Genomic DNA, 14036 nt, shown 5'->3' with positions numbered 1-14036 from the left:
AATTCATGCATCAAAGCAGGTGCAATTGAATATCATCAGATGAAAGCAGAGACGTTCAAAACTCATTTTTGACTTTCAAATGTTCACAGGCAAAGCTCAATAACACTCTGATATGCACTGCCTTTAGTAAAGGGGTTGTTCTGTGATGATGGCCCCAAAGCCCAATATGATGACAAGTCCTAACAACTGTCTTTCTTGGGGGGGGGGGAAACCTCCAGGTGAGGCCAGGTCAATAACAATCATCTAGGCAGGTGTCCAATGCTTCTTTGGTCTAATGAGGCTAAGCAGTTTCCACAGTTACACATAGTGGAAGGGCATCAAGTTTAGTCTGTTATTCAGCCTCAGACACAGGGACTCTGGGTCTGAATCTGGATTGCTGGGTCTTCCAACAACATTGTAACCTAAAGCATACATTTATATTAGTTCAGAGGTTCTTCAAGGACACTAAAACCATGATATTGGAATCACCCACTCATAGTCCAGTCCTCAATCCCACTGAGAGTCTGTGGTTAATGTCTATGCTCAGCATCCATGTGATTTGAACCAGCTAGAACACTTTACAGTGAAAAAATGGGCCAAAATCCCTAGTGGGGCATGTGCCAACCTAGGTAGCAACTTATCAGAGCCTGTTGTCAGTTTTGGTTCATAAATGGCGCCATATTGACTATTAATGATCAGGGGGCTAATAATTGTGTCCTTGTCATTTTTGCCCTTTTTTGTTTAAACTCATCGTAACAATAGAAAAATCCAAATTCAACTCATTAAACATTATCTCCATCAGTGTATTTGTTTCCAGAATAACAGAAACGGTTAATAATGGTCATTCTTACTGAGAAATCAAGAGGAATGTCTAATTTCAGGAGGGGGGCTAATAATATCGTCCTCAACTGTAGATGATGCACAGGTGTCTTTTAGGTAAGAAAACGGAGGACTCCAGGCTCTTCTAATAGATGATTTACCACTCCCTCAAGGTTAACTAAACCAGGTTTACTACTGAGCCAGGTTCTTGTGCAAACAGAATTGTTGTCACAACACTTGTGTTGTCCTGAGTAGAGAGGTTTGAAGCATGTTACAGTTTTAGACTTCAACCGTTTTTTAAGATCCACAAAATTGCAATTGTACACACATTCTCCTTCCTACATACTTCCTTCATCAAATTGCACAGAATCCATAGGAAGGCTACCATGATGGGAAGCACGGCTCTGATCAGCCACAGCCCTGACATTAGTGATGTGCTGCTTGCAGCCTCCACACGCTTCACCCTGGCCCCAGGCAAGAGGGCTGTCCTCCCTCTATCATCAGCCTTGTGGCCTATGGATATAGATACATCCTGCCCTAGTGTGGCTTGCAGTGTACAGGCAAATGCACACTTGAACAACTGTTACACTCTCCCTACTCTGTTTTCTAGTGTTTAACTATGGCTTGATAAGTGTTCTCTTTTGTACGTCTGTTTGAGTAGAAGTCTCCACTAAGTGTGATTAGTGTAGTGTAGTGAAGGTTAGTATAGGAGTGGATGTGGAGGGTTGAACATGGGTTAAACTTGTTTTTTCCTTCTTTGTGTGTTGGCTGCCTTTCATTATAAACAAATCCTGCTGTGTGTCTGCCAGTCTTTTCTCCCCCCGACGGTGAATTCCTGAAATGTTTGGCATGTTGGGCTTATTGGCTAATTCTACACACCAACACCACGCACGCACGCACGCACGCACACACACGCACGCACGCACACACACACACACACGCACGCACGCACACACACCACCCCCAGCATTGCAGTGAATAGTTTGCATTCCCTCCAACACGTGATTCCACCCACGGCCCTGCAGGTCGCAGTCACGCATTTTCTGTCTTTTTAGTCAGGCTGGATTGTGAGGGGTGGGGGGGATTTGTTGTAGTAGTGGAGTAGGAGTTGCCACTTGATAAAACAATGAGCTAGTGTGTCTTGGAGAATGCTTTAGGGTTGGGAAACAGGTACAAGTCACACGCTTATCCAGTATTGTAGTGATCACATGTCTCCGATAGGTTCCTATGGTTATCAAATGTCTCCAGAATGGCTTCACGCCTTCAGATAAATCATGGTGTGTGTGCGTGCGCGTGTAATAACGGGTCACTGTCTGAGTTGGATATATTGAAGGCAGAATAGATTGTGCTCTGTGTTCACTTTTTTTGTTTAAAGACATTTATTGGTAATTTAGACTTTGTTAGTGAAGAGACCGTTTGAGAGAGAGCGAGACAGGAAACATTTGGGTGAGAGGCGGGAAGGGTCTGCAAAGGGGCCGGAATCGAACGAATCGCAGGGCCATGCTCAATTTTTTTTAAACGGCCTTTGTGTCTTCATTAGGACATTCGAGAATATGACAGGAAGAGAGTGGGAGAGAGAGATGGGGCAGGGCTGGCAAAGGACCCAGGCCAGACTCGTCTCGAACCCGAATCACCATGAGCATGCAGGCCCACATGTGGGGGTCTTAAGGTCAGATTAGACTTCTGCAACTGCGCTCGTCGAAAGTCGCGTGGGAGTGGCCACGAACCAACTTTGTATTCATGCGTCTGCGAGGTCCGAGGTCTCGTCGCGAGCCACACTTGAAATTTGCGCGATTACCTTCACTACATTGTAAGCTCTGCGGTCATTTTTAAGCAGTGTTGCTTTCTAGCCTGGTTAGCTAGGTATTTTCACACAGATTGCAAAGGCAATGTACTGGTATCATTATTTGACATACCCAGTCTGTTTTCACGAGCAGAAAATGCAAGCATGTAAACAGTTGATTCTGCCGACATGTGTTTAACACTGTGTGTGTGTGTAAAACCGCTGGCATTGTGCCACGAGTGTTCAACTGATGCATTGTTTGTTACTTGGCTTGTAGATTCGTGTATTTACACACATTTACACACAAGGCATTAATATAGTTTGAACAGAATACAGCTAGGGGGTGCATCCCAATATGTGACCTTGCCTCCTCCACTTGCCTCCTCCACTTGCTTCTCGTCATGATGACATCACTGACAACAGCATTATATTTCAATATCTTGCAAAAGCTCAATTGTAAAATGTTTTCCTCATTTGCAATTGGGATGGTGAATGAAAAACAGTCCCTCAAAAGTTGTTGTGGTGAGGCTGACAGCTGGGAAACTTTATCGTTTTCTCCACGGAGGAGGGGCCAGGAGGAGGGACGAGGAGACAAGCACAAGTGGAGGAGGCAAGGACACATATTGGGATGCACCCCTGCTCTCGCAACCTACTGGCATTGCGCTGCCACAAGAACAAGGAAGTAGCGAGACGACCAATCATAGCGCCTTTTTGTCTACGTCCTCCGCGTCTGTCCGACGGATAGTTTGAATTTTTTGGAGGCGCTCGACAACGGGCGCAGAGCGTCTGCGCGGGGGGCGTGGACTCGCACAGACCAAAGACGGACGGACGCAGAGGCTATGCATCCGAAGCATAAATCTAGCTTTAGTGTGATGCACCACAGTGCCCCCTTGGGCTCAAATTTTTGAAGGTCTTACTAAGCATGAGTGTGTCTATGTATACAGTGCCTTCAAAAAGTCTACACACCCCTCCTCAAATGTCAGGTTTTTGTGATGTAAAAAAATGACAGAAAGACAAATAAATTCACAGCTTTTTCCACCTTCAATGTTAACTATTAACCTGTACAATGCAATTGAGAAACAAGCATAAAGCTTTAAATGGAAACAATAGAAAATAAAAAACTTCAATTAACATGGTTGCATAAATATACACACCCTTAAATTAATACTTAGTTGCAGCACCTTTGGGCTTCTCTGGGCTATTCCAAAACCTCAATCTTATTCTAGTGAAGCCATGCTTTTGTAGACTTAGGCGTGTGCTTAGAGAAATTGTTGTTCTGAAAGATTAGTTCCTTTGTATATTCACCTTTCTACCAGGGGGCCGGAGGTTTTGTGGCACTACCACGGCCCCTGTGGAAATGTTCATAATTCCCTCCTCCCTAATGAGGGCCCCAGTTACAGCTGAAGAAAAACAGCACAAAAGAACAATGCTGCCACCACCATACTTCATGCTAGGTATGGTGTTATTGCGGTGATGTTTTGCGCCAAACATACCCTTTTGAATTATGACCAAAAAGTTAAATCTTGGTGAGGTAAATTTTGCAAAAAATACTTCTGTAATCTCCCAAATGCATGTGGGAAGATGTGTTATGGTCAGGTGAAACCGAGGTTGAACATTTTGGACATTTTGGACATAATTCCAAAAGGTATTTTTGGCACAAAACATCACCACAATAACACCATACCTAACGTAAAGTATGGTGGTGGCAGCATTGTTCTTTTGTGCTGTTTTTCTTTAGCTGAAACTGGAGCCTTCATTAGGGAGGATTGAATTATGAACATTTCCACAGGGGCCGTGGTAGTGGCACAAAATCTTCGGGCCCCCTGGTAGAAAGGTGAATATGCAGAGGAACTAATCTTTCAGAACGACAATTTCTCTAAGCACACGCCTTAATCTACAAAAGAATGGCTTCACCAGAATAATATTGAGGTTTTGGAATGGCCCAGACAAGCCAAAGGTGCTGCAACTAAGTATTAATTTAAGGGGGTGTATATTTATGCAACCATGTTAATTGAAGTTTTTTATTTTCTATTGTTTCCATTTAAAGCTTTATGCTTGTTTCTCAATTGCATTGTACAGGTTAATAGTTTAGATTGAAGGTGGAAAAAGCTGTGAATTTATTTGTCTTTCTGTCATTTTTTTACATCACAAAAACCTGACATTTGAGAAGGGGTGTGTAGACTTTTTGAAGGCACTGTACGTGTGTAACAACATTTTCAATAGTATGTGTTCAGTCAGTTGAAGGCAGGTAGAGTAGATGTCACGAAGACTCTGGGCTCTATTAGTCAGGGCTCACTAAGCATAGGGAGTGCGAGTGTGTGCACATGCGGGAGTGTGTGTGTGTGTGTGTGTGTGTGAGAGTGTGGCTTTTAAGTTGGGTGGTCTATCTAATTAGTGTGTGTGACTCAACGAAGCCTGAGAGTGTGTAAGAGTCCCCAGCTGCTGAACCTGTAAAAAACACACACACACACACACACACACACACACACACACACACACACACACACACACACACAGTAATGGCAAGTCAGGCCTGTATGTGAAATCTGGCATGCCTTCTGAAACCCACTTTTTTTAACAGACTTTCATTCCCTGGTTTTTATGAGAAGGCAGAGAGACTCTCTCCTCATCTCAATTTTACACACACACACACGCGCACAGGAAGTGTGAAGTAACATGGTGCAATACCGGTCAAGAAGCCATTCGAGATGTTTTAGCGTTTTATCTGTCTTAATCCTCTGAAGTTAATATACCACAGAAGGCACACTTTGCGGAAAATCCCTGCAAAAACCGAACAAGACCTGTATGGGTGGGGAGCGTGTGCGTCTGTTGGGAGCTGTGCAAATTTGTTAGGACTCCAAATCTGTTAGACAAGTAACTTTTTATCCTCCTGCTTATGATCACATTTTCCCTGTTTTTTTCCTCCCCCTCCTCATTGATTTCCCATATCTCATTCCAGTTTCATTACATGGGTCAATGCTTTTTCTAAATGTGCCAAATGTCAAGTCGGTCTTCTTTCCCAACCCCAAGTCAATGTTTCCCCAACGCAAGTCAGTGTTTCCCAGTCCCAACGGGTGGTCTTTTTAAAGTTCCTTTAGATGAGCGACGGTTACATGTAATGTAATTTCATGGACACGTGTTTGTGTTTGTTTATGCAGTGAACAGTTATTTTTGTTCTTTCATGCGAAATGTCAATTCTGTGTGCATGTCATAAGTGTGTATCTGTGTGTGTCTAGTCAGAGTGCATTTCATAACTGTGTGCGCGTGTGTGTGTCTCTGTTTCTGTATATAAGTCAGTGCCTTTCCTAACTGTGTGTGATGTTGTGTTTTGGTGTGTGTGTTTCTGTATACAAGTCTGAGCGCATTTCCTAACTGTGTGCTCCCATGTTGTGTTCTGGTGTGTATTTCCTAACTGTGTGCTCCTATGTTGTGTTTTGGTGTGTATTTCCTAACTGTGTGATAATGTGTTTTGGTGTTTCGGTTTCTGTATACAAGTCAGAGTGCATTTCCTAACTGTTTTGCTGTTGTCTTGGTGTGTATTTCCTAACTGTGTTGCTGTTGTCTTGGTGTGTATTTCAGCCTGGTCTGGTGAAGCAGCTGATGGGCGCTGCTGAGGAGCGCCCCTGGCTCTGGGTAGTCTACGTCCTCACCGTGGCCGTCCCTCTCGTCCTCATCATCGTCTTCTGCTGCACCGGAAAGGTATTGCGTGCGTGCGTGTGAGTGTGAGTGTGAGTAACTGTAATTTGGGCATAAAAATAAATATCCAAGACAACACATTTTTTTTCTGGAAGCTTTTTGTTCATGACAAAGTGCAAAAAAATAAATATTAAAAAAATACTACCAGATCAGGGTTAGGAGTAGGCTTGGTTGGACTGGGCACAGTTAAGCAATTTTTGACTTTTAGTTTGTAAGGGGAGTCAATGTGAAGGCACCACCAGTATTGGAATGTATGGAGGAATGCAAAAGCGTGCTCTAAATATACCAGTATATCAGTGTCTAACCATGCATGTGTAGTGTGGCGTGTACTTGCCAAAATACTTGTCATGAACCGTATGCCGACACTGATTTGGGCTTGCTCTTTCCCTGGCTGTTTTTGAGCAGAAGAAGCCAGCAGCAGCAGACGCAGCTGACTACAAGAAGACAGACGAGCCCCAGCCGGACGTGAAGGAAGAGGAGGAGGAAGAGGAGGCCGAGAAGGAAGAAGAGGAAGAGGAAGAGGAGGCCCCAGAGCTGGAAGGAGACGAAGAGAAGGAGGAGGAGCCAGCAGGTCTGTAAGCAATCCATTGCATTGTGTGTACAGTCTGTTATCCTAAGTCGCGTCAGAGATTCTTTAAGTACAGTATATAGAGATATGCCATCGTAATAGGTTGCTATGGGCACCTAACGTGACCAGGTTCCGGTCTGCCTAAAGGGACGTGTCATAATACTCCTAGCATTGAATAGAACAGTCCTTAGGTCTGCCTAAAGGGGGATTTCACCCACCTCCCCCTTGCAATAATAGAACCCGGAAACAATGGGCCAATGGAACCTCTCTCTCTCTGCTCGCGTCTTCGACCTGTTCTTGTGGCCTTGCGCTTCGCTGACGCCCCACCTCCGTGGAAAAAAACAATAAAGTTTCTTCGCTGTCAGCCACAACGACTTTTGGGGAATTTTTCGCCATACAAACATCCCGATTGCAAATGAGAAAATAACCTTTGAATTGCACTTTTGCTCGATGGTTAATTAAACTTCTGTCGTCAATGACTTCTTGCGACGTCACGACGAAGCCACAAGCACAAGGGATTACGGGGAATGAACGCTATTTATCCGTCCTTACGTCCTTGATTTTTCCTTTCCTCGGTTTTCACCCCTCCTCAATCAAAGGAGGATGTGAGGAATCAAGCCCCACTTGCATCCTCTCTTCGCTGCCATCTGCCTCCCTCACCTTACTCAGTAAACTAGACTAACCCTACCGACAGAATATGTTTTGCCTGGCGGGTTGTTCTAGCCTCGCACCATAGGGTGAATCATAGCTGGGCCATGAATCTCGTCTGGGTCTGTCCTCTAATTACAACGCTCTGTGTAGTTTTGAATCTGTCTAGCAAGTAATTGGGATGGGGATTAGCAAAGAGACAGCACAGTTTCAATGCCAGGTGTTGGTTCCCATGCTTTGTATATGGTTCAAGCAGGGCCCTAAATTATTACTTTTCCATCACCAGCCAAAATGACTTGTAGATGTAATCTTACTAGCCAAACATACACTCACTAATGGGTCAAAGTGGCTTGTTACGTTAGTCTTTTCTACCAGCCAAAATGAAATTTCACCATCGTTTGGCTGGTTGGCAGGTGTTAATTTAGTGATTTGGTGCAAGCCCAGACTAAACATTTCATATTGTCCCACAGCCATCCTCATTTTTACCTTTCTTATATTGTTGACTTGACATATCCTCAATGACATCAATCCCCAAGGCACATGAATAGAGGAAGCAACAGGAGGATGGATATTGAGATGCAAAGTGCATTCCAATACGTGTCCTCCACTTGTGCTTGTGGCCTCGTACCAGGAAGTAATACGTTGTGATGACATCACTGACAACAGCATTATATTTCAATATCTCACAAAAAATAAATTGTGAAGTGCTTTTCTCATTTGCAAACTGGATGGTGAATGAAGAGTAGTTCCCCAAAAAATATTGTGGCTAGGCTGACAGCGGAGAAACTTGATCGTTTTCTCCACGGAGGCAGGGCATCAGCATCCCGTGAGGCCCCAAGCACAAGTGGAGAACGCAAGGTCACATATTGGAATGCACCCGTAGTCAAAGGCACATGAAGGTTGCGCGGCTCTCTCTCAAGGTCGAGGCTAGACAGGGACGCTTGGGGTAATCGCAGACAAGGTCCACATGCTGAGCTGTAGTCAAATCAAGCTGACTCTTGTCAGAAGAGGTCTAATCGGAGCAAATATCAAGTATTATGTTACAATATAAAATATTATTTGTTTTTAGTTTGGCACTGAGCAGATACAGTTTTTAAAACCTTTCAGATGGAGTTGAAATTGACTTGTTGAAAACGGGTTATGACTGTTCAATTATATAAATTATACCATTATTTTAGAAACGCAGAACACTTTTGTGGCTTACTTAAACATAAGTGACAATTTGGCAAGGCACTTGACCTTTGTACATGGAAATTATTGTCAACCAAGCATTGAAACAGTCGTTCACTATGTCAAGGTACTTTGCACAATGATTGTAGTGTTAGCAGTTTTTGCTGGTGTTGCGTGTTGATGTTAATGCCGAATTGTCCTCTCCAGTGGTGGCGGACAAGAAGAGTGACTTAGAAGACAGTCCAGCCGAGGAGGCGGCGAACGGAGAGGAGGACGCTGGGGACAGCGAGGAGAAGGAGGACGAGGCAGATAAATCTGATGAGGTGATGTAAACTTTTAGCAGATGCCGCACAGTTTTCACACCGCACAGCTAGAGAAACCCACATCACTCGTGTATTTTACGTTCCTATTCACTTCTACTTCACTGACCACATACACATGCATCTTCCTTTGTATTTATAGTCTATGAAATTGTTCACTAGTCCCCCTTCTTCATATACACACTTTTTTACACAGGACGGTTTCTTTTTTCACTACATTTTACCAAAGTGTGCCTATGTATGTGGACAATTGCTGTGATCCTTCAGCTCACTGCTTTCAATGTAGCGACAAGGTGATAGCAGCATAGGGAGAAACAGCAATTTAAAAAAATGACTGGCCTATGCTTTTTCTCTTGCTGAATACGTTTTCATTTTACAAATTTTGTTACAAGCACACCATTGTATGACTACTTATACAACATATCTAATTGCTGTGACATATTTATTCACCAGATACTATTTACTTACACCAGATAGCTGTTACCATAACCCTATGGTACAGTGTATACATGCCACTTTACTTTCATTGTAGTATTAAGTGAAGTAATGTTGACACACTGTGACAAGGTTGGTAGAATAATGTGTAGCCAGTCTTTAAGTTGTTTTTGAACCAAGCCCTAAGTGAAGAGAAGCGTGCTCTCTGCTCTCGTCTCGTCTCTGCTCTGCTGTGCATGGTCGTGTTGTTGTGACTGAGCTCATCTCTGTCCGCTTCACTGCCATTCATCAGGGCTGCGGTCACAGGCACGGCGCTCCAAACATAAACATGGAGCCCTGAGCACCGTGAGTTAGTGTGCTGTTTGGGGCACAGATAACATTCGGGAACGACAAGGTGTTCCCAAACAGTTTGGTTAACTCCTCTCCAATACCTCAGGGACTTTTAGGTGGAAACTACTACTTTGTTCACTGACATGACGCTCAAAACAAACATTCAACTTTGAGCACTGTCCGGTAGGAGTTAACTGAATTGTTTGGGGACATGGTGTCGATTCAGAATGTTTGCCGTTTCCCAATGCCGCCTACTCTGTACCTCTGATAAAGATATCCACCAATACCTTAATTTCAGCGTGCAGTTGTATTGCTCATGGTACGCTTGACTTGTCAGAACCCGCCAACGCAGCATTTTTGTTTGTTCAGCCCTTTCTGAGATCCTGCCCATTCTAATAGGAGCATCGTTTGTTTACATAAAAAATGTAAACAAACCCATGGCCCCATTGAAGTGTCAAGGATCTCAGAAAGGCTTGAACAAAGTAGCGCCGCATTGCCGGGCATTGATGAGTCAAAGCGGGTAGCATGAAGAGTAAAACTGCATCTCGAAATTGGCAGGAATTCTTCTTTAAGTCCTCAGAAGGATGGTTGGGTGGAAATTGCCTTGATTTACTCAGTCTGTGTTCGTATGGGGGTTATTCACTCAAGATAATGAAAAAAGGAGGCGCACACAAGGCTTGTGTGAAAAAGTATATTGTAGCCGAAATTTTACAACAGAAGTCAGACGTTAACTGGAGCAACAGATGTTTCAGACCTAGTCCATTCTCAATACAAAGGCGCCTCCTTCTTTCATTATCTCGAGTGATTACTACTTTTTGGGAGTGTGCACACACCAAGCAATACACGGGCCTAAAGTGCAGACACCGACCTTTGTTGGTTTTTGTCATTTACATCTTATGGGGGGTATTACAGGCGGTATTTGGTTACATTCTACATATGTATGACTACATGTCCCCTCATCTTGTCAGTCCTGGCGTTAATGTGTTTCTCTCTGCTCTTTTGCACAGCAGCAAGAGGAGGACATTCTGAGAAGGTCTCCGCGAAACAGAAAAGTGCGGAAGGAATGATGAGCCCCCGTCATCGTATCTCATCCTAGTCTCCGGTCCAAGCCGCCAACCCTCTCCCCTCCCCTGAACCCAGCCCTTTTTACCCCAATTCCATCCCAAACGGCACCTTGACTCTTACCCAGTCCCCTACCTCCTCTTTGCCCTCTACCCCATTTTAAAGCGCCCTTGAAACCCCCAGCTCCCCACCCCTCCAGCCTGTCTTCCTCAGACTCACCTCGACGTTACCCCCACCCCCCTCCCGCTCCTCCTTCCCCTCCACCTGTCCAGAATTCCAGCTCTCCTGCTCCATCTTCCCAGAAGAGATGACTGGACTGAAACAAAAGAAAAGGGTATCGTGGTAAAAAAAAATAAAGAAGACATAAATGAATAAACAACGGATACAGAAAGACAGAAGGCGATGTTGACAAAACAACAAAAAGGTGGAACGACGGGAGCAAAGTAGATCGAGGATTTTCGAGGATCATGTCGAAAGAAGTTGACAAGAGATTGACTTTTGTCGTAGAATAGATACTGTGCTTTACTAAAAATGAAAAATGACGAGAATCTTTCCATACTGTTCCACATACTGCGGCTGCAGACACTAACCCTGCCCCCCTCGTCCATAACTTCCTGGTGTCCCCGTAGACCCCTCCCTCTTTATTGCTCTCTGGCGTCATTCCTCCCCCATAGGCAGCCCCCACATCATCGCTCCAGAACAGTATTTATCATTCACCAATCAGGGGAACGCTACAGAGTACACTACCCGCCCCGTTCACCACCCTTCCCAGTCTCAGCTGTTGGTCTGTGGGCATCTCTGATCCCATGTGGCTACCACCACCAGGGCTGGGAGGTGTTTGGTGTTTCTAAGCACCAGGAGTGGACCATTAGTGACGTCATTCGGAGGTTTTCTCTCTTTTTTTGTAGTACCTGGAAAATAAATATAATAGATGTATATGTGTTTGTCAGCTTTGCATTGCCACCTACCTGGCTGCACGTGAGAACCTCTCATTTTGTTTGTTTCAGTGGAAAACGAAATGTTCATTTGGCTATTTTCCTGTCTCCACCTTGAAGTTTGACCATTTCATTCCATAGGTTGCTCTGTTTTTTTTGGTTATTTTTGGCGATGGCTATTTGTACGACTTTTTTTTAATTATTTAGGGTTTTTGTTAAATTTTGACTGTCCCCCTGCTTTTTTTCTATTTGGTCAGGAAAGCCCATAGAATAATCTAGAATGCTCCTCAGTGCATCAAGAATGACAAGTCTGGCCCCTTCTCCAACTGCATGTTATCCAATGTGGGGGTTGTCCAGGGAGAAACTTTTTGTCTGTCTTCTTTAGAATATGCTGCCTTACTTGTAGAACGCAAGGGTTTTTTTTGCTTTTTTTCGTGAATGTACTGTGACTTATTTTTTAAAGTGTATACAATTTTTTGTTAAGATTTTGTTTTCTAAAACATTTTGAGTCCACAAATCTTCCCTCCCCCCTTCTTTCTCTGTCCTGGTCTTGGTCTAATGTAGAAGTCGGTAGTACTGTAACATATTCCAGCATGTGAAAAAAGGAAAAGAGAAATTGATGTCTGTGTGCCGAGCTGGATAGAGAGAGAGTGAGAGACAAAGGGTGGTAGTGGAGAAGACGTGCACTGATGGACACCGTGACATGTTAGGGTTGCCGAGTTTGTGTCCTTGCACGGAGATGACTCATCATAAAATTCCAGTGTCGACCGCGTTGCTTTTCCATTGGCGGGGTGAGCTCAGTCGCCTACACAGCCATTGGTGAGTCAGGCCCCAGTGCAGTTCCTGTGACATCATTTCCTTTTCCAAGTCATGAGCAGTAGCAGCATGGTGTCATGTCTGCACCATTCCATGAAAGGTTTTAAAACACAATCATGTAGTGACACCGTTTTTTTATTATTATTCTCACGTGGTGTGTTAGACTTGCAAAGATATTTAATCATGTTTTGTCATTAGTGTCACTCAGACGCAGAGGCACGGGAGACAGGCTCCCTGAGTGTAAAACTATACAAAAAAAATGTGACCATCCCTGGTTTTAGCCCGTACCGTTAACTTGCCCAACATTCCCACCGGTGTAATCCTCGCCCTTCTTTGTAATGTTTGACTCCAAAAAGACAAATGGAAATGGCACTAAAGTATGGGGTGGGGATGATGCAGAAGGCGAACCCTGATTCGCCATGGCAAAATGCTATGTAGTTGTTTTTACTCATGAGCGTGATGTGGAAACGCCATTAGGTCCTCTAAACCGAATGGAGGGTTTTTGCATCACGCATTGAGCTTTTTACCCCAATGCGTAAGAGTTGGCACTTTTTTGAAACGACGCACCCATTCCCTGCACCAATCTTCACTTCACCTGAAATAATTATGAATATATACTGACACCTGCTGCTCTATGAATGAATTTGGTGCGCGAGACAACTCCAGTCTAGTCTCAGTGCATTGTCTTGCTCTCTCCCTCCCTCTCTCTCTCTCTCTCTCTCGGATGCTTAGAGCCTTGCATCTGCATTTAATTCCTTTTTTAATAATCCATGCTTTTCCCTCATACTGTTTTTTTATTGTGTTTTTTGTTTAATGTTTTGGAAATGCTGATTGGAATGGATGGCTGGAACTTTGAGAATGGACACAAATCAACAAATAAAGAGATTCTCTACTAATGACCGATCTGTCTGTAGGTCTGTCAGGGTCCACAGGGGGGCGTGGTTTTGGTCATTTTCTTTCGCCCTTCTATAAGAGCTTTTGATTGGTTGAAAACTGTGAGGAGGATGGGGGGGGGGGGGGGGGGGTCGAAGCAATGAGCATTGAGAGCCAAACTTGTCATCATGTTACCAATAAACTGAATTAAACCAGTTTGACAAATGAAGACATAGGGGCAGTGGGCAGTCGTCTTGTATCTGTTCTTTCTCAGGACAGGGGATTTACCCAGCAAACTGAGATGGAATGTACAGCTGATTCTGGCAGAGTAGAAGAATTAGGTGGCACAATGTCCATTTATAATGCTTCCTTGTTTTCCTTTCCTTACTTTTTTTGAGGTTGTACACACTATACGGTTACATATGATTGAATGATTTTCCTTAACACCATTTGTTTTTTTCCTGTATTTTTTATTTTGTTTTTTATATATTTTAATGTGATTCACCCTGGTTGGAGTTTTTGTCCTCCTGAAGCCGGGGGACTGAGGTCTTGGTTTGGAGCTGAAGCGAAGTTAGTACACAGGGGAAATGGTGTTCCCTTCT

General features: G+C 43.9%; 1 protein-coding gene across 1 annotated transcript in view; it reads left to right on the top strand.

The window, feature by feature from the left end:
- The window catches only part of canx (calnexin), a 34653-nt gene extending 21193 nt beyond the window's left edge, over window positions 1-13460 (top strand). Inside the window, exons 12-15 of the mRNA XM_063189684.1 lie at window positions 6161-6280; window positions 6683-6848; window positions 8871-8986; window positions 10756-13460. Of these exons, the coding sequence (XP_063045754.1) occupies window positions 6161-6280; window positions 6683-6848; window positions 8871-8986; window positions 10756-10815 (462 nt within the window). The 3' untranslated portion in view covers window positions 10816-13460. The remainder of the gene's footprint in view (window positions 1-6160; window positions 6281-6682; window positions 6849-8870; window positions 8987-10755) is intronic.
- The last annotated feature ends 576 nt before the right edge of the window (window positions 13461-14036 follow it).

This window comes from Engraulis encrasicolus, chromosome 23 (assembly GCF_034702125.1).
Source record: "Engraulis encrasicolus isolate BLACKSEA-1 chromosome 23, IST_EnEncr_1.0, whole genome shotgun sequence".
NCBI lineage: Eukaryota > Metazoa > Chordata > Actinopteri > Clupeiformes > Engraulidae > Engraulis > Engraulis encrasicolus.
The sequence above is the reverse complement of the archived record's forward strand: the minus strand, read 5'-3'. Positions and strand labels throughout refer to the sequence as shown.